The sequence below is a fragment of the Perissodus microlepis genome, chromosome 1 (genome assembly GCF_051167445.1).
Source record: "Perissodus microlepis isolate ML-2025 ecotype Zambia chromosome 1, ASM5116744v1, whole genome shotgun sequence".
NCBI lineage: Eukaryota > Metazoa > Chordata > Actinopteri > Cichliformes > Cichlidae > Perissodus > Perissodus microlepis.
The window spans coordinates 32118523-32145439 of record NC_140461.1 but is presented as its reverse complement, the minus strand read 5'-3'; the positions used below and the strand labels follow the sequence as shown (position 1 = coordinate 32145439).

The following is a 26917-nucleotide window of genomic DNA, read 5'->3' as shown; positions in this document are numbered from 1 at the left end:
AACCTTTAAAAAGTGAAAGGAGATAGAAAGACAGGTGAGAAAGAATAAAACTTAATTGACTATTTGATGGCATTTTACACACAGTACTGGTACAGTATCTAGAAAATGTGGGAAAATACTGGCATCATATACAGTACTTAGCTACTTCTGAAGAAATTATGATGGGACCCTAAAAAAATTACTATGTACAATAATGGATTTCTATACATTTTACATCAGATGAAAATGTTTGTTGTAAGATTCAGATAATTATTTGTTAAAAGCGAGACATTTTAAATGAGAATAAGAAAGTATTTCTTTGTGCCCTCCTCTCTCTGTTAATGTCCTACCTGGCCCCCTGGCAAAACTTTGCTAGACCCGCCCCTGCACAGTCACCAGCTGTCAGCTACTTAGAAAAGGATCCTGGTGTTATTTGTCTCTCACAAACAGTTCATAACTTCCCTTCAACTCATTCATGTCACCTAAAAGGTAAACCTGTTTCTCCATCACCTGTTCAGCTCTGATGATTCAGTAAGGACATCTCCTGGTTTCATCTTCATGTTTCCCTCTCACCAGATAACCAAACCGATATCATGACCAGCACTTTTTACAGCTCTGGCTCCAGCAAACATCAGCTGATACTAGAAATTAATATTAAATAAATTCTAACAACAGCTGATCAAGCTTAAACGTGCTGCTGTTGTTTAGCGCGACATCCGCCGGTTTCTTCTTTCTGGCGCAAAGTGGGAGATAAACAAACAGGAGAGAAAAGCTGATCAGCTGATCATTGATCAGTTTCACGATTGAAGTGAAACCTTTACGGGGGGAAAAAAAAACGAAAAAAAACCCATCGGCCCATAAAAACAAAAAATTACCATCGGCCCACCGGCAAGGCCTGATCACTTGAACATTAACAGGCTTGCAGCATGAAGTGCAGCAAAGAAGTCAATGTGGGAAAACACTACTGTAACTGTAAGAAGGTCAAAACTACAAGGATAACATCAGGGTTACTAAAATAAAAAGAATGGCAGCTTTTCTGAAAGTTTTAGGAGCTTTTTGGTGTCATGTGCACTCAAGGTACTTGGCACATGATTTGGTAGTCCAGAAAGTGCTACGCAGAGCTTTCTAGGCCCATGTTTGCATGTTACAGCTGTGCACTGTCACCAAGGGCCAATGTCTAAAATATTAACAACAACTAATGTGGGCAATCCTTGATTATGTTTATGCTGTTGTTAGCTGTTTAGCTTAGCCCCTGAAAAATTGATAATATACAATGATGGTTTTGTTTTTTCCTGCCATCATTTCCTTTTGTTTTCAAGCCTACTTTCCAACCAGTCAGCAATTGAGCTACACAAGGAGACATCCTAAATGGGCAATTTGCTGATGGCTTTTGGACTGCACACACGTGCGTCTCTGTAGCCCCCGTGGGCACTGAATCCTTCTTTCTACCACAGGGCTGCACCTTTCTGGTCCCCCTCAAGAATATGACCCAGTCTCTTTAATGTCTCCTTAATCATTGCTCATGGTGCCTGTGTGCATGCCCAAAGTTTAAAACTCATCATAAATGTCATAATCTTTTTTTTTTATTTTTTTCCTCCTAAATCTTTTTCAGAATTCCTAAACTAAGGTTTGAAAACTTTTAAAGCAGGATCAAATAGGTTCTTCCCCTCACTTCTTGACACAAGAGTTTCAGTGAGGTAGTGAGTGGATTTATGAAGAGAGCAGTAGGAAGGTTAGGTGAACGCGCTGACCTCAACACGAGGCAAGTGTCATTCTTTTCAGATATTATGATGTACTTCCTCTTTATTCACTTTCTGCTTCAGTTTGCCCTCATCTAACTGTGAAAACCTTCAACACAATAAGCCCTTATAGCCATTTCCATAGGAACCACACTCACAAAGTATGCCCTTCCTTCTCTTGTGTGATTGTATGGATGTGAAACAAGAGTGCCAAGAACACAAACACATTCCTCCAATGTAGCAGCACTTCATGCTTCTTACAGCTCATACTTACACCCTGCAATCAAACATAGTAAAATGTGCCTATGTTGCCACATTTAGACGAGCACACCCCCTGAGCTCAGACAGCTCTGTCAATGAAAGAATGGGGGTGTTATTAATTTGATTAAACGTCTGTGAGTTATGCCTTCATTAAACTTCATCAAGGCTAATTAGTATCCTGGCATTGAGATGTGCGACCCACTAAAATGCTCTTCAACTAAACACCTCTGATGACACTGTCATAATAGTCACCTACTTTGAACATGTAACATAATCATGCTCAGTTATTAGTTAAATCTTTAGTTAGTTTTACGATCATTTCTACACAATAGCTCAAAATCATCCATGCAGATATTTTGTCTTTAATCTGAAGTTTGAGAAACTAGCACAGACTTTAATTTACTGATCGCCACTTACAAACCTGTTAAACTTACAGCTGAATAACTGTGGGTAAAATAAAGCAGTACAACTTCAGAGAAAGTATCTCTTTTAATGTGGGCATTTGTACCAGACTGTCACTGCGAAAAAGTACCGAGGATGAAGTCCTCAACTTGATTTACCAGCTGATGTTCCAATTCTCAGATACTGCTATGAACTCTATTGCTATTATGCAACCAATTCAGTATGCGACCAGATGTGAAATATAGACACAACCTTTCCATCTGTGAAAAACAGACAGGAAACAGTCTTTGGAGAACACAATGAGGGACAAGGCTTCTGGGACATGGCTGAGAAGATGAGAGGCAGGAGCTGTCTAGGTTACTTTAGTGGCTTTTTTTTTTTAAATTCTTCTGGTACCTGACTGGGTTGACTAGTGTACTTCTAATAATAGTTACAAATCCTGTTTAATGACTCCAAGTATCCAGATGCCAGTCAATGCCAGTATCCAAGTGAATGAGTAATACAACTCACCCACTCAGAGCAGTTATAAAGGGGCAAAATATCCATAGAGGTCAAAACCGTCTCCTGTACCAGGCTGTAACTAAGCATTTTGTTTACTTGTAATGCCCCAACTTACAACCTAATAAAAGGCAAGTGAAGCAGCAAATCTTGCAAACTAACTGGTACAACTTGAGAAGTGTTCTTATAAAAAAGGGGAAATTTATGATAACACACCCTCCCCAGTATGGTCCAGTATAAACAGGCCAAAGTAATGGGAGGTGAAGAGAAGACCCATAGCTGTAAAGTCAATTTCCTTCTCACCTTCATGCAACAGCAGCTCCTTCAGACTAAAGTTACAGCACTGACATTCACAACTCCACATATTTTATCCAACACACACGCACGCACGCATACAACCACAACAAGGATTTTTACATGCTCCTCTTAGTCCCCTGTGTTCCCCTCTGCTCTCTCTTTGGTCTCTGTGCAGCTATGAAACTTTATCTGGGGGAACACAAGTGCAAGATACACACACACACACACACACACACACACACACACACACACACACACACACACACACACAGACAGCCACAGCTGAACTGCAGTTTCCACATGATCTCCACATTGTAATTAGATCAGACGTTTACACAGATAGCTTCATAGGCACAGTCCACTAGGCCACTTTGCCTCCACTCCCATCTTCATGAGTTTCTCTCAGACACACACACACACACACACAGATTCCTCCAGCGTGATTCAGGAGAACTCTGCTTTGTCTGGAAATTGCTGAGAAATTAGTTAAGGTTCAAACAACACAAACTATAATGCAACAATTCTGCAGGGAGGACAATGTATCTTTCTGTGTTTATGTGTGTGGCTACTGTCGTTCTGGATTCTCACGGTCACACACACACGCACACACACACGCACACACACACACACCTGCAGATAAAGAGCAGTCGAGAAAACCAACTTGGAAAATGTTGTTAAATAACATAAAAATTTCTCTTCTCAGTTTTACGATCCATTTCCCTTAATCCAATCAGTCTAATAGAGGCAGCGTTACATGACACATGAACACAAATACACGTGCAAACACTTGCTTCTAAGTGGCCTGCACTGTGGGGTTTTCAGCCACACAAAAATATGTTATTACATTTCAAAAAGTAGTTGAAATCTTACTTTACTTGAGAAAATGCATAATTTAGTTAGCAGAACAATAATCTAAGAACTGGAAGACACTCTAAGACAAATATGCTCTTTATCTGAGGGAGTGAGTGTAAGCGCCTGTCTTTGATGAATGTACTCTCGTCTGATATTTGGAATACAGATCAGATTTCAATAAAGATGAAACAATAAATTTAATGTCAGAATTTGGGAGTTGTGATCGCTTAAAGCTGTAAGACTTGCGGTGCTAGTGGAGACGCAGCCAATCAGGACGCATTCTTGTTAACACAACTCATCAACTATGTGTTATTTCAAAGTGTTCATTTAAGTAGGCAACTTTCCATGGATGTATGTGTTTCTTCCTGTTATCAAGCAGTTTGGACCAGTCGTACCGGCTTCAGCTGCTAGAGAAACTGAAGCAGGCTGAGCAGAGGTGCTAAATAAACTACAAATAAACCTAAACTGACAAGGGAGGAACTTACACAAAGAAGGAGGAAATAGTATTATTGTAGGGTCTTTAACTTGCAATGTTAAGTGTGTTGTTGCCATTTGGTGCTATAGAAATAAATTAGTGGCTATCCCAGCTGACATAGGTAGGCGTGGTACACCCTGGACAGGTCACTAATCTGTTGCAGTGCTAACACAACATGACTTAAGTAAAAGTCTAATAATTGTTAAGACTTGTTGCAGTGCCAAGGAGAAAATAGATTCTAAATATTATAAAGTATTCAGTATTTCTAAACTATAAATACAGGCATATATCAAGGGAAAAAAGTGATACTTTGTTTCATGATTTGTAGTCTTCGCTGTTGGAAAACTGAACTGCATTAAGTTGATATGTGATGTGATCATTGATCTAGTGGATGCAGTAGCAAGAAGAAGCGGTGCGTTTGCTTGACAGTATCTACGGTTTTTAATGGCTGACTACTACAACAATACAAAATCTATGTGATATGAGAATTGCGATTATGATATTGACTGGACAGAATCCAAGAGAACCAGCGTGGAACTACAGAGCGGTGGAGCAGAGGATCGATCAGACAGTACTAATGGATTAGAAAGGTCCAGCTAGATGCTCTGATATCTGTCAGCTGCTTCCATGCGTCTCCTTAAATAAGTAACAAGATGCAGATCAATACACGGCAATCTGACACACTGAATATTCAACTGGCCAGAGATCAATAACGCTTTGCATCCCCTCTCCCAACCTCCAACTAGCTTAATATGACAGAGGAAGACTGATGGAGAAAGCATATCAGCACATACACAAACACAACCACGCAGCTCTAAAGGAGGTTGGGGAAGTGTCAAATAAAAGGGCAGCTTGCTTTTTTCCGCTGTGAGCAGGCGAGGAGAAAGAAAAAGAGAAGACTCGCATTGACATTTCACACCGATACACCGGTGTTTAAAAAAAAGAAAAAAAATGCTGTGGAGATCTCCTCCACTTGACAAACTGACATGCTCTACAAGAGAATACTCCTGTCTGCCTCAGCTGCCAAGACTTCCCCTCCAGCCAAACTTCATCTGTTGCCAAAAGTCACTCAAGCATTTTTCTGCACGGGGCATACACCAAGCAGAGCGTCTGGCTCACAAGTACTACCCCACCTGGCCAGTGACCCATTCACTGTTTCACCGGGTGATGATGGGATCCATATGGGTTCAATTACAGATTTTTTTTTTACTTTTTATGGAGGGAAAAAAAAACCCTCTGCCTGAGAACATTTCTACATTTATAGCAAAATTCAGAAGTCATCCAGTTATGTGAAATTAGTGCCAGAGACCTGCCAAGAACAACCAGAGTCTTGGTTAAGTGATGGGATTTTAATGCCTTGCTCATGGGGCTCATGCATAATATTCAGTCGGGAATAGCTGATTTACTCTTTAGAACCGCATCTGGCACGCTGGTTGATGTAACAGCTTAGAAAATTGATCTAGATTTAAATTAAACCTTTAAAAGGGAAATTACATTACAACAAATTACGTAAATACAAGTTCATTACAATGGAAAAAATAAATGTTTTAAGAAAAGTATCAAAAATGTTCAAGTGCTCAAAGTATTGAGAATGTCTTTTTATTTCAATTAATTTAATAATCAGGTAAAAATCTTCTTCAGATGCTTGTTAAGATTTCAGAAGTTTGGCTACCTAAGGAAAGCATTTGAGGAAAAAACATTTTATGGTAAGTATAAAAAAATAACGCTTAAATTAAAAACCGACGGATTGTATAAAATATATTTTGGCAAATTTTACAGTGTCTTTCAAATGAAAAAATCAGAGGGACACACTTGGATTACTGTCACAGGCGACTTACTAAACATGCGATGCTTTGACTTCAATGCCTCCTCATCAACATCCACATGCCCATCAGTGAGGTGATTTTAACACGGTCATTGAGTCTTTATACGATTTTATTTATCTGTTTCTTTTTCCTCCTCGTGGTAGATGAATGAGCAGAGAGAGAAAAGAGAAACCGAGGATGATACCAAAAGCAAAAAAAGTAAAGTGAGAAACAAAGACTCACTGCATCCGTCCTCGTCACTGTGGTCCCCGCAATCGTTGTCTCCGTCACACTGCCACTGGGCTGGGATGCAGGTACACTCCCCGAATGCACTGACTGCACACGTAAAGTGGTTCCTCCCACATGAGCACTCAGTGCTGCCCTGAACTCCTGCACACACACACACACACACACACACACACACACACACACACACACACACACACACACACAAGGAAGAGAAGATTAGAGCTTATCGCACATGCTCAGGTTAACTCAGGCACTGGAATTCATATTACCACAAAATGATTCTGCCAGATATACATAATAACTGTAAAGTATTGAGACAGGGACTTTTATCCCTGCCCGTGACCTCCTGCTTTGTTTCTCGCTTTAATCTTGACACTCCTCAGCTGCTCCCTGCTTAGTATGTTGGATAAAAGCCTGAGAATGCCGCAGTTTTTTGTTATAAACAAAAACAGTTTCTTTCACTTTAATGTAATTTCCTGTTTCATAACTCTCAACAGTAAACTTTAACAGTAAACTCAGTAAACTGGGACTCTGAATAGATTCAGTATAACCTTGCTTCTGAATTTTTTGCTCTGATATCTGTCATATCTATTTTACAGAGTGATCGAAAGACTGTGCTGCTCATGTAAAAAGACGCTCCTTAGCTACAGAAATAACAGAAGCACATCAGCGCCTTGGTACACACATACAGCACTGCAATGGTTAGTCACTCAGTTATTCAACACATACTGAATGCATTTGTTGTTTTTAGTGTTTTAATATCCTTGATTTGGAAAAGGTTTCACGTGTAAATCTTTAGTCCTCCCTCTCACAAACCACTTTGATATAGAGTAAAGTAAAATAAGCTAAAAGGGTCGTGTTATATCAAGTCAGCGAGGCCAAGCATCTCAAAGATTTTCAGCTCCCAAAATGACAGAGTAATTAAACTTTTCAAGGATGTGTGATTGTGCATTTGAAAAGCTGAGACCATCTCCTTTCAACACACATGCCTTACTGAAATATCTAAGCTATGTGGTGATGCAGAGGCCACGTGTTGCTTTCAGTTTAACTGGGCTTAATATGCGGGAGCGAGTCTCGGGGAGTAAAGTCTACTGTTAAGTTTAAAGTGAGTTAAACAACAACAAAACAAGCTATGATACACAGAAAGTCTGACTCATTTTAGCTCCTGAGAGCGATGATGTTTAGAACATCTGTATGTATATGTGTACACATGTCCTGTGGTGTTTCCAACTGAAATCCTCTGTGATAAGTAGGATGGGTGTCTTTTAAAAGCATCAGCAAGTGACTGATTGAGTAAATTTTCCCCCTGAAGTTTCTTCCTCAAAAAACAAAACAAAACCCCTGACAGTGAAATATGCATTGTTGTTGGACTGTACTGACACTAATGATTAGCAAAGTGATTGATGAGTTCTGTGTGCTAAAAACTGATAATTTAGTCAATTTACTCATCTGACAGAGAAATCACTATGATGTGACTAAAGACTGAAGTTTATTATGTTTAGGTTTTTGTTTTTAGGTCGACTATCAGTGAAATGAGCACGTTCTGAAATATTGAATCCCCATTCAGTGGACTGAGACAGCCTTCCAGTGTTTATGACCAATCTCTTGTAACAAGCTAAACTTTTATTGTTACAAAACATATGCTGTAAAAAGAGTAATAAATAAATATACAAATAACATACGAGAAATGTAAATGTGAAATTTACATTTCTATTTAGAACACAATTGAACACTGAACTGTAATACCAAGCTAATGTGTAGCATTACAGTATTATACCGTGGCTTTTCTCTCAAGTCAGAGTTGAGTCTCCATCTTCAGTGCACCCATTATTCAAATTATACATTCCCTCAAATATCCCTGCGTAAATAAACACAAAACATTTAAAAGAGCAGGGGACAACATTATAGAAAACCAAGCAGGCGGTTGCTTCGATTGTGGAAACTTACACACTGCCGAGTGCAAATATTGCATATTTTTTGCAAAAAGGTGCAAAAGTTATACTTCAAATAATTTACTCATCAATATTTTTTTTCAGTTACATGGCATTTAGCTAGCTTACATTTAGTTAGCAATTTGCCAGAGTGACCCCTACAGCAATTTATCACAGCAGCCAGTTTATTTTTAGAGTGGTTACTGCAATGTTGAATACACCAGTGGTCCCACACACGAGTCAAAGAGAATGTCAAAGCTTGTATCTTGTGGCAGTCCAAGAAGGAGAAAGAATTATATTTACGGTACACTGAATGTAGACATGCTGATTCAGAACATTGTTAAGCACGGGAATAGGCGTTTTTATTAATATAGGCATACAGCAATTAAAATATTAAATAGTAATAACATTTTTATGAAAAAATAATTCAATTCAATTCAATTTTATTTATATAGCGCCAAATCACAACAAAAGTCTCCTCAAGGCGCTTCATAGATACAGAGAAAAACCCAACAATCATATGACCCCCTATGAGCAAGCACTTTGGCGACAGTGGGAAGGAAAAACTCCCTTTTAACAGGAAGAAACCTCCGGCAGAACCAGGCTCAGGGAGGGGCGGCCATCTGCTGCGACCGGTTGGGGTGAGAGAAGGAAGACAGGATAAAAGACATGCTGTGGAAGAGAGACAGAGGTTAATAACAGATATGATTCAATGCAGAGAGGTCTATTAATACATAGTGAGTGAGAAAGGTGACTGGAAAGGAAAAACTCAATGCATCATGGGAATCCCCCGGCAGCCTACGTCTATTGCAGCATAACTAAGGGAGGATTCAGGGTCACCTGGTCCAGCCCTAACTATATGCTTTAGCAAAAAGGAAAGTTTTATGCCTAATCTTAAAAGTAGCGATAGTGTCTGTCTCCCGAATCCAAACTGGAAGCTGGTTCCACAGAAGAGGGGCCTGAAAACTGAAGGCTCTGCCTCCCATTCTACTTTTAAATACTCTAGGAACAACAAGTAGGCCTGCAGAGCGAGAGCGAAGTGCTCTAATAGGGTGATATGGTACTACAAGGTCATTAAAATAAGATGGGGCCTGATTATTTAAGACCTTGTATGTGAGGAGCAGGATTTTGAATTCAATTCTGGACTTAACAGGAAGCCAATGAAGGGAAGCCAAAACAGGAGAAATATGCTCTCTCTTTCTAGTCCCTGTCAGTACTCTTGCTGCAGCATTTTGGATTAGCTGAAGGCTTTTCAGTGAGTTTTTTGGACATCCTGATAATAATGAATTGCAGTAGTCCAGCCTGGAAGTAATAAATGCATGAACTAGTTTTTCAGCGTCACTCTGAGACAGGATATTTCTAATTTTAGAGATGTTGCGCAAATGGAAGAAAGCAGTCTTACATATTTGTTTAATATGTGCGTTGAAGGACATGTCCTGGTCAAAAATGACTCCAAGGTTCCTCACAGCGTTACTGGAGGCCAAGGTAATGCCATCCAGAGTATGAATCTGGTTAGATACCATATTTCTAAGATTTTCAGGGCCGAGTACAATAACCTCAGTTTTATCTGAATTAAGAAGCAGAAAGTTAGCGGCCATCCAGGTCTTTATGTCTTTAAGACATTCCTGCAGTTTAACTAATTGGTGTGTGTTATCTGGCTTCATGGACAGATAGAGCTGGGTGTCATCTGCATAGCAGTGAAAATGTATGCTATGTCTTCTAATGATGCTGCCTAAGGGAAGCATGTATAATGTAAACAGAATTGGTCCTAGCACTGAACCCTGTGGAACTCCATAATTAACCTCAGTGTGTGAAGAGGACTCTCCATTTACATGCACAAATTGGAGTCTATTAGATAGATATGATACAAACCACTGCAGTGCAGTACCTGTAATACCTACAGCATGTTCTAATCGCTCTAATAGGATATTATGGTCAACAGTATCGAACGCTGCACTGAGGTCTAGCAGGACAAGCACAGAGATGAGTCCACTGTCAGAGGCCATAAGAAGATCATTTGTAACCTTCACTAAAGCTGTTTCTGTGCTGTGATGAGCTCTGAAACCTGACTGAAACTCTTCAAATAAACCATTCCTCTGCAGATGATCTGTTAGCTGTTTGACAACTACTCTTTCAAGGATTTTTGATATGAAAGAAAGGTTGGAGATTGGCCTATAATTAGCTAAGACTGCTGGGTCTAGAGATGGCTTTTTGAGTAAAGGTTTAACTACAGCCAGCTTGAAGGCCTGTGGTACATAGCCGATTATTAGAGATAGGTTGATCATACTTAAGATTGAAGAATTAATTAATGGCAGGACTTCTTTGAGCAGTTTTGTAGGAATGAGGTCTAAAAGACACGTTGATGGTTTGGAGGAAGTAATTATTGAAGTTAACTCAGAAAGATCAATTGGAGAAAAAGAGTCTAACTTAACATCAATGGTACTAAGAGTAGCTGTAGATAATATTACATCTGTGGGATGATTACTGGTAATTTTTTCTCTAATGATAAAAATTTTATTTGTGAAGAAGTTCATGAAGTCATTACTAGTTAACGTTAAAGGGATGGTTGGCTCAACAGAGCTCTGACTGTTTGTCAGCCTGGCTACAGTGCTGAAGAGAAACCTGGGGTTGTTCTTATTTTCTTCAATCAGTGATGAATAGTAAGATGTTCTGGCTTTGCGGAGGGCTTTCTTATAAAGCAGCAAACTATTTCTCCAGGCTAAATGATGATCCTCTAAATTTGTGACACGCCATTTCCTCTCCAGCTTACGAGTCAAATAACATTGAAATACTAAAATAACAATACAGTAGTAAGCAGATGACGGTATTATACTGTAAAGCTCAGAATCTACAAGTAAACTACAAAATAACCAATAAAATCTACACTGAACTTAAAAAAAAGCAAAGAAAATTTTGATCCATAAAACATCTTCAATTTATCTCTGCTGCAACACGGTTGATTAGATGGATCGAATATAAATATCAGTTACTATCCTTTTATGTCATACACTGGGCATCTGTATACCAATAAACACTGGGTCTGATTTACTACCACAAAAAAGGAAAAGAAGGAAGAAAAAAAAGACACCACATCTTCAGACACATCACAGCAAACCATAACCAGGGGAGGAAATAAATAAAGGTTTCCCGTTTTGCTCTCACTTTGAAGCCCATTAATGGCCATCTGTGCGTGTGTGTGTGTGTGTGTGTGTGTGTGTGTGTGTGTGTACACGTCTGTTTTGCTGAAGCTGGCCTGCCGCAACAAACCCAAAGTTTCTTGGAGCACGCATACGAATGTGTGTGCGTATGTGTGTGTGTGGTTCCTGGCCTCCTCACAAAGGCATCAGTCAACCCAGGAGGGCCTGGCAGAGAGAGCTCAGTAACCTTCAGATCCCTCCCACAGCACTAAATTAATGGCCTCTTTCTTTTCATTTCCCTCTCTCCCTTTCTTTCTCCTCATTCTTGTCTTTCCATCATCTCCTCTTCACACTTTCCCTTCAGATACCTCCATTATTCCCCCCCTCTTCCTTACCCTCTACTAGACAACTCTTCATTTACATCCCCTTAAATTTGTTTTCATTTTCATGAATGCTCTATAATTCCTACAGTCCTCAGACCCTAGGGAGTGGGACATTTACTCTCAGAAAAAAAAATCCGGGGCTATCAAAGACAGACTACCTGTCTGCTGGACAGACTGAGGTCTGAAACTCCCCGTGTTAAACTTTTCAGGTTGACACGGATCGCTTATATTGGCTTTGTAGCGTTAAGCTTATGCGTATTTTACTCAGATGTGAGTGTGGGCTTGCACTGAGCTAAATTAAAGTGTGCGAGCTGGATCAGAAGTCTTGTCAACATGAAACCACATCACAGGCAGCACATTTGTCAAACATACTTTAAAAAGTATAGGTCACTGGCTTCAACCGCAGCTAAAGAAACTTATTGACTATAGCAGGAAGCAATCAACCACACTGTCTTACACAGTCTCACATATTTCCAACCGCTTAGATCAGGGGTGGGCAATCTCAGTCCACTAAGGCCGGTGTCCCTGCAGGTTTTAGATCTCACCTTGGGTCAACACACCTGAATCACATGATTAGTTCGTTACCAGGCCTCTGGAGAACTTCAGGACATGTTGAGGAGCTAATTTAGCCATTTAAATCAGCTGTGTTGGTTCGAGGACACATCTAAAACCTGCAGGGACACCGGCCCTCGTGGACTGAGATTGCCCACCCCTGGCTTAGATGGTGTGGCGGTCTAGAAAATGTTCAGATACAGATACAGACACAGTAACATCATCAATATTTCAGTGTCAAACTGGACAAAAGCTGCCTGTAGACTGAAAGAGTTCTGGTGAAGGAAAGACTGTATCACATGTTCCTGTAATATAAGAGCCGTTGTTATTACAATGTTGCCAACAGTATGTCACGAACAAAAAAAAAAAAAAAAAAAAAAAATCACACTGCTGAGGTGTAGCAAATGTGCTTTATGGTACTAATACCCTTGACACAAAAAGTTATCAAACCAGAAAATCAAGTCATCTAATGTTCATCTAATGTTCAAATAGAAACAATAAAATCTTAAGGGTTAAATGCCAGTAAATACAGCAAACTTTCGTGTAACCCCATCAGTGAAAGTAATCACAACTTTAAAACCAAAAATGTATGAAGCAAAGAAGATGCCGATGTTCCTCGATGAGGCTTATGATGACGGGTAAATGCTCGGTCAGAGGGCATACAAAAAGACACTTATACCGTCTATAATGAGAGGGTGAACCTAGCAGGAAAATAAAGAGGGAATCATCACCCCTAGATTGTTATGTAAGGCTGCAGACAAAAAAAAGCCACAAAACAAACACAAACACTATTCAGCAGCCAGGCCTAGCAGGCCGGTGCTTTCAAGAGCGCCAGCATGACAAGCCTCTGATGAATCACACAGATAGCAGATCATAAGCTGGGCTGTTTTCTAAAGACAGAGGATCACTTTGAGTTGTAAGCACAAGGTTAGCAACAATACATCATCTGAATAAAGGCTGAGGAGCACGTACAGTATAATCACCTGAAATGTGAGTTTGGAAAACCGATAGCAGCAAGTTTCAGACACAAAAAGCTCCAAATGCAGTATCAACTTTTTTTTTTAGGGAAATTCCTTGATATTATCAAACTTGTAGACTTTCAAAAGGTTTCCAACAAAGAGAATCTGGATTGTGACTGTGATTGTGTGGGTGATTGTGAGTGTGTGTGTGTAGCAGAAGCTTTGCTTTGTTTAGTGTTACTCAAGGATAGATGTTGGTCTAAATGTACATGTAGATATTTTTAAGCTATATCCCGCTCTGTGGATTGGTTTGACAGTCATTTTTGAGCAGAGACGCAGATAATCAATCTCTCCCATCACCTGCTGCTGGTAGAGCCCAGTGTGTGAGTTGTGACTCATGAAAGAAAAGAAAAAAAACCTCAGGCAGAGAAAAAGAAACCAAAGACCACCAAAGATCCTCCACTGCCGGTCACTATGGCCTTACACTGTCTAAACAGGCCTGGTATGGAACAAGACAGGTGGTCCCCAAAAAGGTAAACACAGACAAAATCCCACAAACCAACGTGGATGCCATGTTTAAACCCAGACCCACCTACAGCAAGGACCGAGCCGGAAGCTGGGGTGGCGCGAGAGCCTCAGATCTAACCAGGTGGTATATTCAAGCTATGTTTCACCATTTTACAATTTGCTGTTGTTAAATAGCTCAATGACAAGTGTGAAGTGTTGAAGAGAGAGCAGTTGGGCCAAAACACACAATGGTAACTCTGGCCTGGAGAGCGGGTGGCCGCATGCTTTGAACAATGTCAAAAGGCTGCCAGTTAATTAGGCGTGGACCTCCCTGGAGTCTACCTGGAGGGTCGGCGCGGTATCTTTTTTGCAGTGCGCGAGTGCATGGCTGTAAAAAAGTGATAAGCAGGAAATTGGGTTTGGGCGGAGGGATGGGGGTTGGTGGGGGTGAATCATCTGATGCAGAGTATAGGAGGGGAGTGCACAAGGAAGGAGTCCGGCCTTTTGTGTGCGTCTTCTGTTCTTCCTGTCACCCTTCGGCTGCTGGTGCTGAGCTGTAAAAGCACAGCCTAAGAGAGAAACAGCTGCGACTCAGCGTGTCAGCAACTGTTCAGCCCGAACCATCCAAAACCGGCCACATTCATGCAGCACTGCGCAGCGCTGCATACTGAGAATGGACACAACTGGTGTCCTGGCTCGCTGTCGGCCAACAGCGTCCAGCATTTGTCACTCCTCGCCGCGTGAGACTGCTGACAGAATGAGACGCCTGACTGCTTGCATACACGGAAAAGCTGTTCACCTGCAGTGGTTCTCATTCATGACTGACAGAGAACAAGAGAGCTGCAATGCTGTTTTGGCTTTCTGAGGGAGACAAACTTCATTATCAGTATATTTGGATTTTCCTAGACCTAAATGACCCATCCTTAGTACACAGTAATATTTCTGCAGTACGTAATCTTTTTTCCAGCATATACAAGCTTATCCGAGTTTTAATTTCATCCCATTTCAATCCCATCTTCTAAATTGGCTTTATATCCCAATACAAAAGTGTCTGAAAGAACATAAATCAAATTTACACGCTCTACAGATTCAACCAGATGGTTATTACCTTTAAAAATAAAAAAAAATCTGAATGTCTATAATTTGATAATCTGTGAACGAGACAAGATCAGAGCAGAAAAGTACCGTAGTTTTCGGGTCATAAGCCGCTACTTTTTCCCCACACTGTGAACACTGCGGCTTATCCTGACATGTGGCTAATGCATTTTTTTTTTTTCCATTCGGCCAAAAACATTTTGCCTGGTAACAGTAGACCAATAAAATTGATAAGTAGTATATATACGGTATATATTTTTACCGGTTGTTAAGAGACGTAATGTTGTTTGTGCACTGTTCCGTAAAAAAAACATAAGCAACGTAATTTGTGTGTTAAGTATACGTATGTATCGGTAAAGGTAGCCGTGTTACAGGCGCTGTTCGAGGAAAAAAAGCATTTTTTGTATGTTACCATAACGTTTATGTTACCATGTTTATGTTACCTTACGGATTAAATTAAATGTTAAAAATCCTCACGTGTAATATTTCTGTGTAAATATCTCATATTACGAGTGAAACGTATACGGCTTAAAATCCGGTGCGGCCTGTACAAGTACAAAATTGATTTTCTTTCTAAAATTAGAGCATGCGGCTTTTAATCAGGTGCGCTCTGTAGTCCGGGAATTACGGTAATATTTGCTGCTAGAAAGCATTGTTTCTTTTCCCACCTTTCTGCAAAAGGAAAGCTTCTTCAGTACAACAGATTGTCTGCGTGACACCCTGTAACAGCTCGACCAATCAATTCAGCTTCTTCCTGCCCATGTGATGATAGTAAATCAGATAACAGCTGCCCTTTCAGCTCCACTTTGGTCTCGTCCACTTTTCTGGCTATCTGGTAACTTTCCGCCGTCTGGTCTGGGACAGGTGGCTCATACTTTTTGTTTTCTGCGGCCGCTGCTGAAAACACGGCCGATGACAGCGGTGAAACTGAACCGCACATTAAATGGCCCGTAAAACCAAAACAATACGCTTAAAAAGTTCAAAATGGTCCATAAAGACTTGATGATCATTCTCAGAGGATTTATTACCTTTCAGTTTTTAGACTCATAGAAAGAAATCGATTTATGAATATAAACTGTGTACCTCAGGCTATGAGCCCTTTCTCGTGATCTGGATCTCTCTCTTTCACGGCATATGGAAGCTATAAAGCTGCTACCAACACTCAAGGAACACATTCACTGAATTCTCTGTGGTCACCATGGCTCCGGGTTATGGTGACCTGGCTTCATGATGCCGAACAGCTCATCATCCCTGCCAGTACCTCTCCTTAACATCGGCTCATCTCCACCTACTAATTTGCTGACTGTAGGTCAGACCGCCCTGATGTGGCAAGCCGTAACCACAGCAACACATGTTGAACCGTGCTGGGGAAAAGAAAAAAAAGTGTGGGGAACAACATGTTTGAGAAGTCGTATATATGCAAAGCTTTATAAGCTTAAAATGCTGCCAACATCCAGTTTGTGCACTCGAGTATGTAAACAAAGTAGCAGACAAACAAGCTTAGAGCTGACGTCAAATCTTTCTGGACAGCTCCGTCATCACCAGCTCATCCTCCTGGTTTGCACACAGAATACACACACACGCACACACGCACACACACACACACACACAGACAGGCAGGACTGTCTGAAAACGAGGCAGTTGGTCCAGCAGCGGGGTTCTTTTCGCGCCTGCTCATCTCAGACTTTCATTAAAAACACCAGTCTTATCACACTGCAGCTCTCAGTCACTTTTTTATAACATAACTCAGCAAGAGGGTGTGTGTGTGTGTGTACACTTAGCTAATCATTGCCTAATAACTACATGTCACCTAAAAGCATGTGGGTGGATATGGTCCTTCATTCCCTTAAAATGAACCAATTCAACTTAATGACACACACAGTGAACATTACCCTGTTGCCGGTGAAGTTTTATAAATTAAAGGCTATAGAAGGAAGCTGTGTACAGTACTTTCACCCACAAACACACACACACACACACACACACACACACACACACACACAGACAATGTCATGCAAGGCCAGTCGGCAGTCTCCCTCTGAAGTCACTTCAAAGATAACTCTATCTTGGCCAGGGATGAGTGGATGGCCGCTGAACAGGCATGTGAGTGGACATGAGGTGGGGGAGGATACATGTAAGTTTGTTTTCTTCACTGAACAAGAGAAAAGGAGATTTCCTTTTACAGGGAGTGTGTGCAGTACTATACATTTCATTTTCTGAGGCTGAAACCCTACTGTGAGGACTCCGGCTGCTCGGCACTGCACTTATGTGGTTCGGGGTCCCAATAACTGTGTGCATGCGTACATGCGTATGTGTTATATACAGGATTTGAATGACAGAAGGATTCAGTGCAGTAATCAAAGCAAAAACACTTGAAAAATCCATCAGGACAACCTCCATTTCCTTCACTACAAAGATGTTTTTGAGGCTTGATGGGAAACCGGATGAGAGTTTCTCCACAAGGGTGACACACGTGTGCTGAAAGGAGTTGACGGTGATAATGAAGCCGTTGCACAGAATGGTGGAAACACAGGCAAGGCAGAAGAAGAGCTGCAGGTCTGACAGTTGTAGGCCTGTGTGGGAGGACTCCTGTGGTGTTTTTATGAAGAGTGGGTGAGAAAGCAACAGTGTTGTGTGTGGAGTCATAGAGGAGGGCAAAGACACAGAGAGAGTGAAAATCTGGTTGGCTTGTTTAAAAGCAGCAGTGTGAACAATTCCGCTGAGATGAAAAGGTTGCACAAAAGAAAGGGCACTTGCAGTGCTTTCAAATAATTGAAACCATATAAAAAGATGCTCCTGTGGAAATAACAATCAATAATTGCTGCCTGTCTCTCATTGGATGCCATCTCCACCAGCAGCTAGCGACAATAGTCTTTGTTCTCCTCTGCAGCCGGGGTCAGCTCTGAGGAACCCCTCGTGAAGTCGTTCAGCAGTTGCAATCCAAGCTGGTGCAGGTGGAGCACATCAAGTCAGAGGATGAGAGAAACTACAGAGAAGGGCCAAGGCTAGCTACATAGGAGCAACTGAACCTTCAAAATAAAAGCAAGAGGCAGTATCCACTAGTAGACCAATCATGCAGGTTTTCATTCTCAGAAAATGGAGGGGGGGGGGGTTAATGAGAGGTTAAATATACCTGGAAGTATAATCAATAATTTTCTGGCACTAAATGAAAGGTTTGAAGAAAAGGTTCAGCAGTTTCTTGCGTCTACAGATTAAAGAGCATCGCTGCAGTTAGAGTGAGAGCATAAAATCGTGTCGTGGCTTTAGCACCGATAGGACTGTTTGAATGTGCGTGCGTCTGTGCATGTGTGCATGCATGTGTCAAGTCCGACAGTGTAAACACAGCAGAGCTCTGGGCTCTGTCTCTGGCTGTGAACGCTGCACTTGCTGGGTAATGTGCTGAGCTAGCACTTGGTGTCCAAGCCTGCTCTAATCCACAGATTGACTCTTTGGCCAACTGACATGCCCCCCTCTTCCCATTGTTACACACACACACACACACACACACACACACACACACACACACACACACAAAAAAAAAAAATTCAAACCATACTCACTCCAAACACCAAAATCCCCCAACAGGGGCCTCTGCCAGTGATTCACAGGTCCCAGCATCAAATGAGCCCCTCTTTCCTTCCTGAGAAGAGTTCCATTTTCTAGCCGGGGTTCAATTTTTAATTTGCTTGTGCTGTGTGATTTACTCAAACTGGAATAGCCATTCCAGTATATATGTGGTTTTCCACTAATCATTATATGTAGAGGTCCTCCCTACAGGCCTCTGAGTTGGCATTATTACCAGTGTTCATTAGTCAATTCAACACTTAATCAACTGAAATATTTTAATGATCATGGCTCCTGAGTACCCACAGCATTTTAAACTGGTAGCCTTCAAGCCATTGGCTGGCTAAAGAACTAGGGTTTGATGGTTAAGAAAATAGTAACCCTTCTTCAGTACCAGTTTCACAGCTCTCCTGACAAAGTTCAAAGATTGGACTCTGGCAGCGTGAGGAATTTTTCAGTACTATATTACATCTGTCAGGTGAAAAACAGTACACCAAGTTGTGAAACTCGCTAAATATTTGCGGAATGACAACTGAAGCCAAGACGAGATAAGACAGGACGTCAGGGCCAAAGTCTGGCCCTGAGGGGGAACACAATGACATCCGGCCAGTGCTGTGTTCATGGTGCATACATTACTACTCAAAACAAAATTTAACAGAATAATATATCTATACCAAAGTATGCAAATCTAAAAAACAAAACAAAAAAAAAAAGACAAAAAAAAAACCCTGAAGCTAAACCAAGTGATCCACTTTCCATGTTTCCAGCCGATAGAAGCAGCAGACCCTACTTAGCTCAAATCAAAATAGCTGAACCCACTGTTGTAGGTAATCCAGAGTATAGGCAGAATATACTCAGATATGCGGACGACGTAAAATGGCTGTCTAAAGTCTGAAAACTCTCAGCAGAAGTTTTACAAATTTTTATTTCTGCTTGTATGCAACGAGATCACATCCAATCCAGTGGAGTCAGTTTCTTTGCGCTACACGAGTTGCCTGGAGAAAAACACCTGATCTTCACCCTTCTCTGCAACACCCCCAATTCATCAAACTGTACACGCAGATCATATTTTACCCATGCCCCATTTAATTCTGCCGCTGCACACATCAGAGCACCTGAATAAATTACACATGTAGCCAGTGCCAGCTAATTTTGTCATCTGTACAAACATTCATTTGAGCTGTGTAACGCACCAAACAAGCACAGCGCTCTCTCGAACAGACTTCAAGGCAGTGCCTCATGCCAGATCAGTATTAGCAGCTCAGTTCTGTCCATGTCTGTGAATGTGAACTCACACTGAAGGGATAAGTGTAATAAGAGGAGATTATTCCATGTGGGCAAGCTGTAACTCACTTTATGGGCTTTGACTGGATGAGGAGAGCAGGCGCTGGGGTCCAGCTCTGTAATATCCAGTTATAAACTGACGCAGCATGAAGGGCTCCACTAACCTCCCCCACACTGGCACCAGAGCCTCTATGATGTTAACATTTGGGATTTGGGGCTAAAAATTGGGCTTGTAAAATTTCAGATCTCTGAGTGAGAGTTTGCCAGACTCGGTAAATTCAACTCTTTGTTTTCTACATCACTCCAGTGGTCGGCCATTAAAGTGAGCTGCCATATTAGGAGGCTTCAAACAAAGACACACATGTAAAAGACACTTATTTCTGGGCAAGACTCAGTCTGGCAATTAAATCTCTATCTGATTACCAGTCATACTAGTCAACACAGATTTGAAAACAGCTGGACCCCCATATCCAAGAAAATAACACTATCCATGGTTTTATTGCACAATAAATCAATGCTCTTATTTTGAAAGTTTAGTTCAGTAAACATAGGCCCTTCCCATTGCACATTGCCATACTGGCAGGCTAACCAGTGGTGGTTCTAGATATCATTCAGTGTCTGTGCCAGCCAATGAAATCTCTAGTTATTAGTGAAATAAAGAGTTTAATGTAAACTAGACAGACTAAGTAAAAATCATACTCTCACTAGGTAGGCCAAACATTTGTTGACAATATCGGTGATTCTCTGAATATCATTTGGATTTAGGGCTGTTCGATATAACGATATATATCGGATGATATATCGTTTCATTTTACACTATCGTTTGTTTCGTGGTGTCGCAAAATAAACTGTTTACGGCAATATTTTTTCATCGTTTTGATGGTCACTGTAGTGGCTATATTAATTTCTCTCTCTTTCTCTTATATTTAATATAACCACACTACGGACGGACAAGCGCCTGTTTTTATGCGTTGTCGTTAGGGCTGCCACAAACGATTATTTTGATAGTTGACTAGTCACCGATTATTTTTGCGATTAGTCGACTAATCAGATCATGCATCCATTGGACGTAAAACGTACAGCTTATTGCACCAGCATGCATCTGCTCTTATATAACTATCATTAGCTTACAGCTTTAAGTGTTTAAGGTACGTGCTAACTAAAAATAAAGATAAGATGATAGTTTATTAAATTTTAATGAAATTTGCAGATTGTTTCGGTGAAGTTTAAGAAACTCCTTGCTATCTAAAATATAACGGGACATCGGAGTATATTCTCGAGCATCTCACACTTCTGATAATCAGTTGTCTGCTTGACGTTTATTCAGCTGTGTAAAAACTATAACTTTAATCTCAGCCAAACCGATTTACTCAGGAACAAATAAAATACTAAAAAAAAAAGCCAAACAATAACATTTTTAAGTTATCTAAGTGACTTATATATGTTTAACCTGAGTAGCGAAAGACGGCGGTGGGTTTGAAAACGATTTGCCGGGAGTCCGGTGTTCTCACGGGCTCTAGTGAGCCTAGCCCCTGGCTAGCTATCGAGCTAGTGGGTAACAGACGTCTCCGAAAACGTCGGAGCGCTTTTGAAAGTATGTGGTGTCTTGATAAACTGAGCAGATATTTGAGATTTACACAGTTACATTCTCGCCTGAAAATATGTTAAACGTTTATTTTGTGACCCAGAAAGAATAATAAGAGTAATAGTAAAACTAAGTAGCTGCCGCCATTGTTGGAAACTGAGCTGGGCTGCGCTATGAATTCTGGGACAGAGCTACTTCTTCTTCTTCTTCGGGATTTAACGGCAGCTGACATCCTTGTACATGCAGTGCTGCCATCTTCTGTTTCAGTCCGTTATTACACTCTTAAATCCTACTACTTATTCCTGCGGCTTTTGTGATCTTACAAAGCTTCAAACGACGCGTCGACTATTAAATCAGTCGTCGACGATTTTGATAGTCGACGTAATCGTGACTAGTCGACTAATCGTGGCAGCCCTAGTTGTTGTTAGCAACAACGACGGCAAAGGCTTTTCCCCGCAGCACGCCGTGTAATAAATACTCACAAAGAAAACAGTGGCCGTTACAACTTATGTCTAAAAATGTATAGTTTCATGCATCAGTTAAAACACTCGACTCCAGGTACATGACGCCCAGCTGGAAACACTTCACGCAAGTCGAGCTGCCCGAGATTCCCAGAATTTACAGAAAATGTTAAATTTTTGTGATTTATATCGTTATCGGGACGATAGATGTCTTATATCGGGATATGAGATTTTGGTCATATCGCACAGCCCTATTTGGATTCATTTTCTATCCTCCTCTTCTCCAATGAAGCAGATCTTAAATGTTAAGAAACCTTGTAGGACAGCCACCCTGGACCCTACGGGACAACAAACCCCTGAAGCATTCCAGAGGCGGTGGGAGAGCGGAGAGTTTTTTAGGGCAATGGGGGTGGAGGGATGTTAAATTGGTGACTTGGAAGGCAGAGGCTTTCCAGAAGCGAAGCGGACAACCTGTGGTTGGGGTTGAATTCTTTCCCTCTCTGGCTCCTTTTAGAAAAGAGGAGAAAACGGCAAACACAGACCCCTCCATTCACAGTAATTTATCCCTATGACCAGGCCTTCTTTACCGGCAGCAATAGCCCCCTTCCGGGGCTGCCCAGCAGGATGCCTGCGAGTGGCGTGTGAAACTCTCCTGTCTCCTTCAGCTCAAAAGGGAAGGATGAACAATGGCCCTCGCCAGGCACTGGCTCTGAACAATCCCTCACTCTGCTTCACTCTCTGCTTTACTTTCTCTGTCTCTAAAAGCAACCACAAGCTATTCCCCTCAGAGCACACATTCCTTTATCCATCCAATATACTGTCCATCAGAGGCTGGTTCCTGTTACCTGAAAGTCCTCGCCTGCATTTATCCCATCCACTTGTCTTTGCCTCAAACTTTATCATCTCACTGTGTATCAACATGAAAGGGAGCAAGAAGCTCCCCACATTTTTCGGGGTTCTCAGGACCTCATGTGACCCTCCCACTAACCCAATCATCAAAACGTGGGCAGCTCACCATCGCTGTGCCTTAGCCCAACCATCTTTCCACCTTTGAATAAAGCCCTGCTGGATCTTTCCAGCCTGAAGGCGTTTGGATCTGACTCAGAGAGCGAGTGAACAAAGCAATTATTGGTTTGATCAGAAGCATATTTGCCTGAGACGAAATTACAACTGATTTTGATTTACTGTACCCCATGTGAGATTTCCACAACACATGGAACCCAATAGTGAAAACAAAGAAAATGAGTGTGGACAGTGAGGCAGCTTTGTGCCATTACAATAAACGCCACAGCAAGTCTTTCTCCCCAAGGCCGAGGATGTTAGCGAGTAAGCTGGGCCTCTGCGGAACATGTGGCTCATCACTTCATAGGGCGACTGTCCAACTGGCTCCAGGCTGAGAAACAGGCAAACTGCATGTCAGTCTGATCAATCAAAAAGAAAAAGAAGTGTTTCTGAACCCCTCTGTGGGAGCCAGCAGTTGGGGGAAAGAAATGTGGACAGTTTCCCGATAGAAAAGCGCCTCAGAAACAATCTGCACAACTATTGCGGGAAGCCATTTTCTCCCCAGCACTCAACCATTCACCAGCGGCTCCTACAGAGCTATTGAGCATTCACCAGGCACCTCCACATCCCCGACAAGCACAACAAAAAGCATTTTAAAGTAACACTCCCCGCAGTTCCCACACTATTTCACCTGTCAAATGCTTACAAAACAGTCGAGGAAGGCCAAATTCTCCTCAGGGGCACTACAGCGCACCTCTTGCCAACCTCAGCCCCACTAAAGATGTTGTTACTTCTCCTAAAGAAAGAATACACCATAAATCTTTCCCACCTACTATCATGAACAACTATTCTGAGCCTCAAGGCCCAGACGGGACCTTGCACCTTGACAAGCATCACCTAAAGTAGAACAGGAAACCTAAAGAAAGCATTTCCTCATGGAGCCAGACTGTCAGCGCTCAGAGAAAAAAAAAGGATGAGTCATCTTGGGAATGATGCTCAGGAAATCAATAGAAACCAATTGTCTGTTTGAGGAAGGAGACAATAGAAAAAGGCAAAGAGAGGGCAGTGCTAGAAATGTGTTGTTGTGTTGTAGGAAATTAGAGGCATCTGCAGAGTCAGAACCTTGTCCAGCTGACTGATCTTAAACTAGAAAGATATCAGGGTCTGACAGAGAGAGTAAGAGCAACTGTTGGCATCGATCATTTACTCGAGCCTTCATTCGGAATTCATAAGAACACAGCTCTGCAGGCGAAGGGTGGCGATGATACAGTCAGCTTCCAATTCAAAGGCGGTGTTGCCCTGCGCGAAACAAACTGATTACTCCTATGGGCATGAAATGGGATCATCAGAGAGAGAAAACTATGGTTATGGAGTTTTAACTTCTTAACTCAAACGCACTTAACATTGTTCAACTTTTCAATGCAAATAGTCAAATGCACATATTGGAACCCTAATATCTAAGAAATCATCTGAGGCAGCTGTATGTTATGTTATTTGTTTACCTCACTGGTCACAGCTTCTCAGTAAATGTGCAGCCCTCAATTTAACACTGATAGCAAAACTCCCACTGAAGATACTTTTTTTTTTTTTTTTTTCCAATTTTCCACTGTGTGTGTAGGATGGAGAGGTACAGCTTCACTTAAGCTAATTATAGACATCTCTAACTGGTTTTGTTGCTATGCTGTGCATGTTCCATTTTCTGCGTAGCAGGGATGTGAGAGCACTTGATGTCTATAAACTAGAATTTGTTTTCTTTGAATGCAAATAATAGTAATGAAAAAAAAAAAAACAGTAGATGCAGAGGTTATTTAATAATAAGGTTTAATAATGTTGTTCTGAAACAAGGTATTCAGCGTCTGTCCTAATTCATGCCACCAGAGCATTCTACAGCACGACAGTTCGGATTAACTCCGGGAGGGAAAGTTGAACATGACAGAAAGCTTTTCACGCGCCTGGAAGGAGAAATGACAGCAGCCCACTCCGCTGCCCTAATAAACCTCCCGTTTAAAGAGACGACACAAATATTTGCTTTGTCAGTCTGCGGTACTTAACCTGCCACAGCCTTCACATCACACTGCAGTGAAGATGCGAGTTATGGATCCCCCGAGGTTGGAGAATAATTACGCACCTGCACGATAACAACTGTCAATAGAGCATCAACGCCCATCAGTAAGCGAAAGAACAATGCCCATCAGAGTCCTGGTTTGTAGATGCCGCAGTCATCAAATTAGAACCTGATCCTATTTTTCGATTTTGGCTCCCCACCTTGATCAACAATAAAAGCTAAAACAATGAAGGGTTTTCGTGTCCCAAGCCGTTCTCCGTCATTTAATATCTGCCTTGGAAGCTGTGGTCCTATTTTAGACTCTCATAAAAGCAAAATTTGGATGTAACTCAATAAATGTTAATTTGGCCCGGGGCATTTCAGAAAATGAAGACATCAATCTTCATGCAGCAGCCCCCCCCACACACACACCACCCCCAAAGACCCAAAAACAGCAGCAGTATAATGAAAGCGAGAGAGAGGAAATAACACAAGAGGAGAGTTTTATCAACATCACTCTTGTTTTAAAAGTCCAGGCCCTCTGTACACTTTTATTAAATCCATCTTTCAGGATGACAGGAAAAGCGGAAATGTCAGAACGGGCCAAATCGCTAAACACAGATCCAACGAGGCAAAAAAGGAAACATTTACAAAATGTTTTAAACAGAGAAACGGTTTTGGCAAATCTGTTTGGAGTAGGAAATCAAGACAATAAGACAAATATAGCTAAAGCTTTTTTTACCTGATATAACCCAAGTGATAAAGACCTACTTTATGTAACTGGATCTAAAGCTGGGTGGTTGTGGCTCTTTACAGAGGGTTTGTGGTTTGATCCCTGGCTGTATTCTTGAGCAAGATACTGAACCCTGATTGGCTCTGCAATGTATTCATCAGTGCGAATGTTAAACATGTTAATATGTAGAAAAAAAGTGCCATGTCACCACATCAATGACAGAGTGACACAAAGTGTTTACATTCCCTAACACTGACACAAGCCCAAACACGCCTGAGAGCAAAAGCCACGTGCAAACCTCCGCTGACAATTTAGTGCCTAAAGATGGAGATACTTCAATAACATGGAAGTGATTTGGCAACAAAAGGTAAAAACCCCCAACAGCAGCGCAGCACAATACTTTCCAAAATATCCAAGAAAGCTGTTCCTGCTGAAGATGGAAACAACAAAACTTGTTTCACTCCTCCAGGCACAAAAAACACACTAGAGTAGAACCAGGCTGTGACGGCACGTGAGGAAGGATGAAATGCCAACGGCTGGTGATGTGGGACCCAAATATAAACAAATGACCTGACCAGACATATCTGGAGCACCTGATAGATGCCCTCTATCTGACAGGAAGAGCAAATAGTGGATGCTAGTTACCAGTTCGGTTACATGGTGGAAAAGGAGCACTCTCAGCAGCTCAAGCCAGGATATAGAATTCCAGGTAAAAAATATTTTACAGTTTTAAAATGTGACAACACAGGCCCACCCTAAATCATACCCTACTTTATCATCCTGGTGGACACTAATGCCAAGCGTAAAATACAAAATGAAGAGCATGTTGAACACAAAAACACCTGAAACTGAGGCTATAAAGCCATTAGGAAAGTGTTTACTAAGGTCATAGATTTAGGCAGCCGAGTCCCATACACTTTTATTTAACCAAACTTCATTAAGCAATCAGAGGATCTGCCCCACACTGGTCATAAGAAAGAAAATACAGGTTTAACACATTTTTCACTGGATATATATATAGAAGTAATACTAAAAAATCTGTTAGGTGCTAATGAATTCAGAACACTGATTTGAGTCCCAGCTGATCTTTTGCTATTTTCATGCAAAGCAAAATATTTTCCCA

The 26917-nt window shown here is 41.3% G+C and overlaps 1 protein-coding gene across 3 annotated transcripts in view; it reads right to left on the bottom strand.

Moving 5' to 3' along the window:
- Window positions 1-26917, bottom strand: part of lrp4 (low density lipoprotein receptor-related protein 4) — a 109231-nt gene that overhangs the window by 52659 nt on the left and 29655 nt on the right. For 2 of the 3 annotated variants that reach the window (XM_084952051.1, XM_084952107.1), the window contains exon 2: window positions 6552-6698. In XM_084952051.1, the coding sequence (XP_084808177.1) occupies window positions 6552-6698 (147 nt within the window). Of the gene's footprint in view, window positions 1-6551; window positions 6699-8334; window positions 8934-26917 lie in introns of those variants that run through there. The other variant, XM_084952182.1, reaches the window with a different exon arrangement.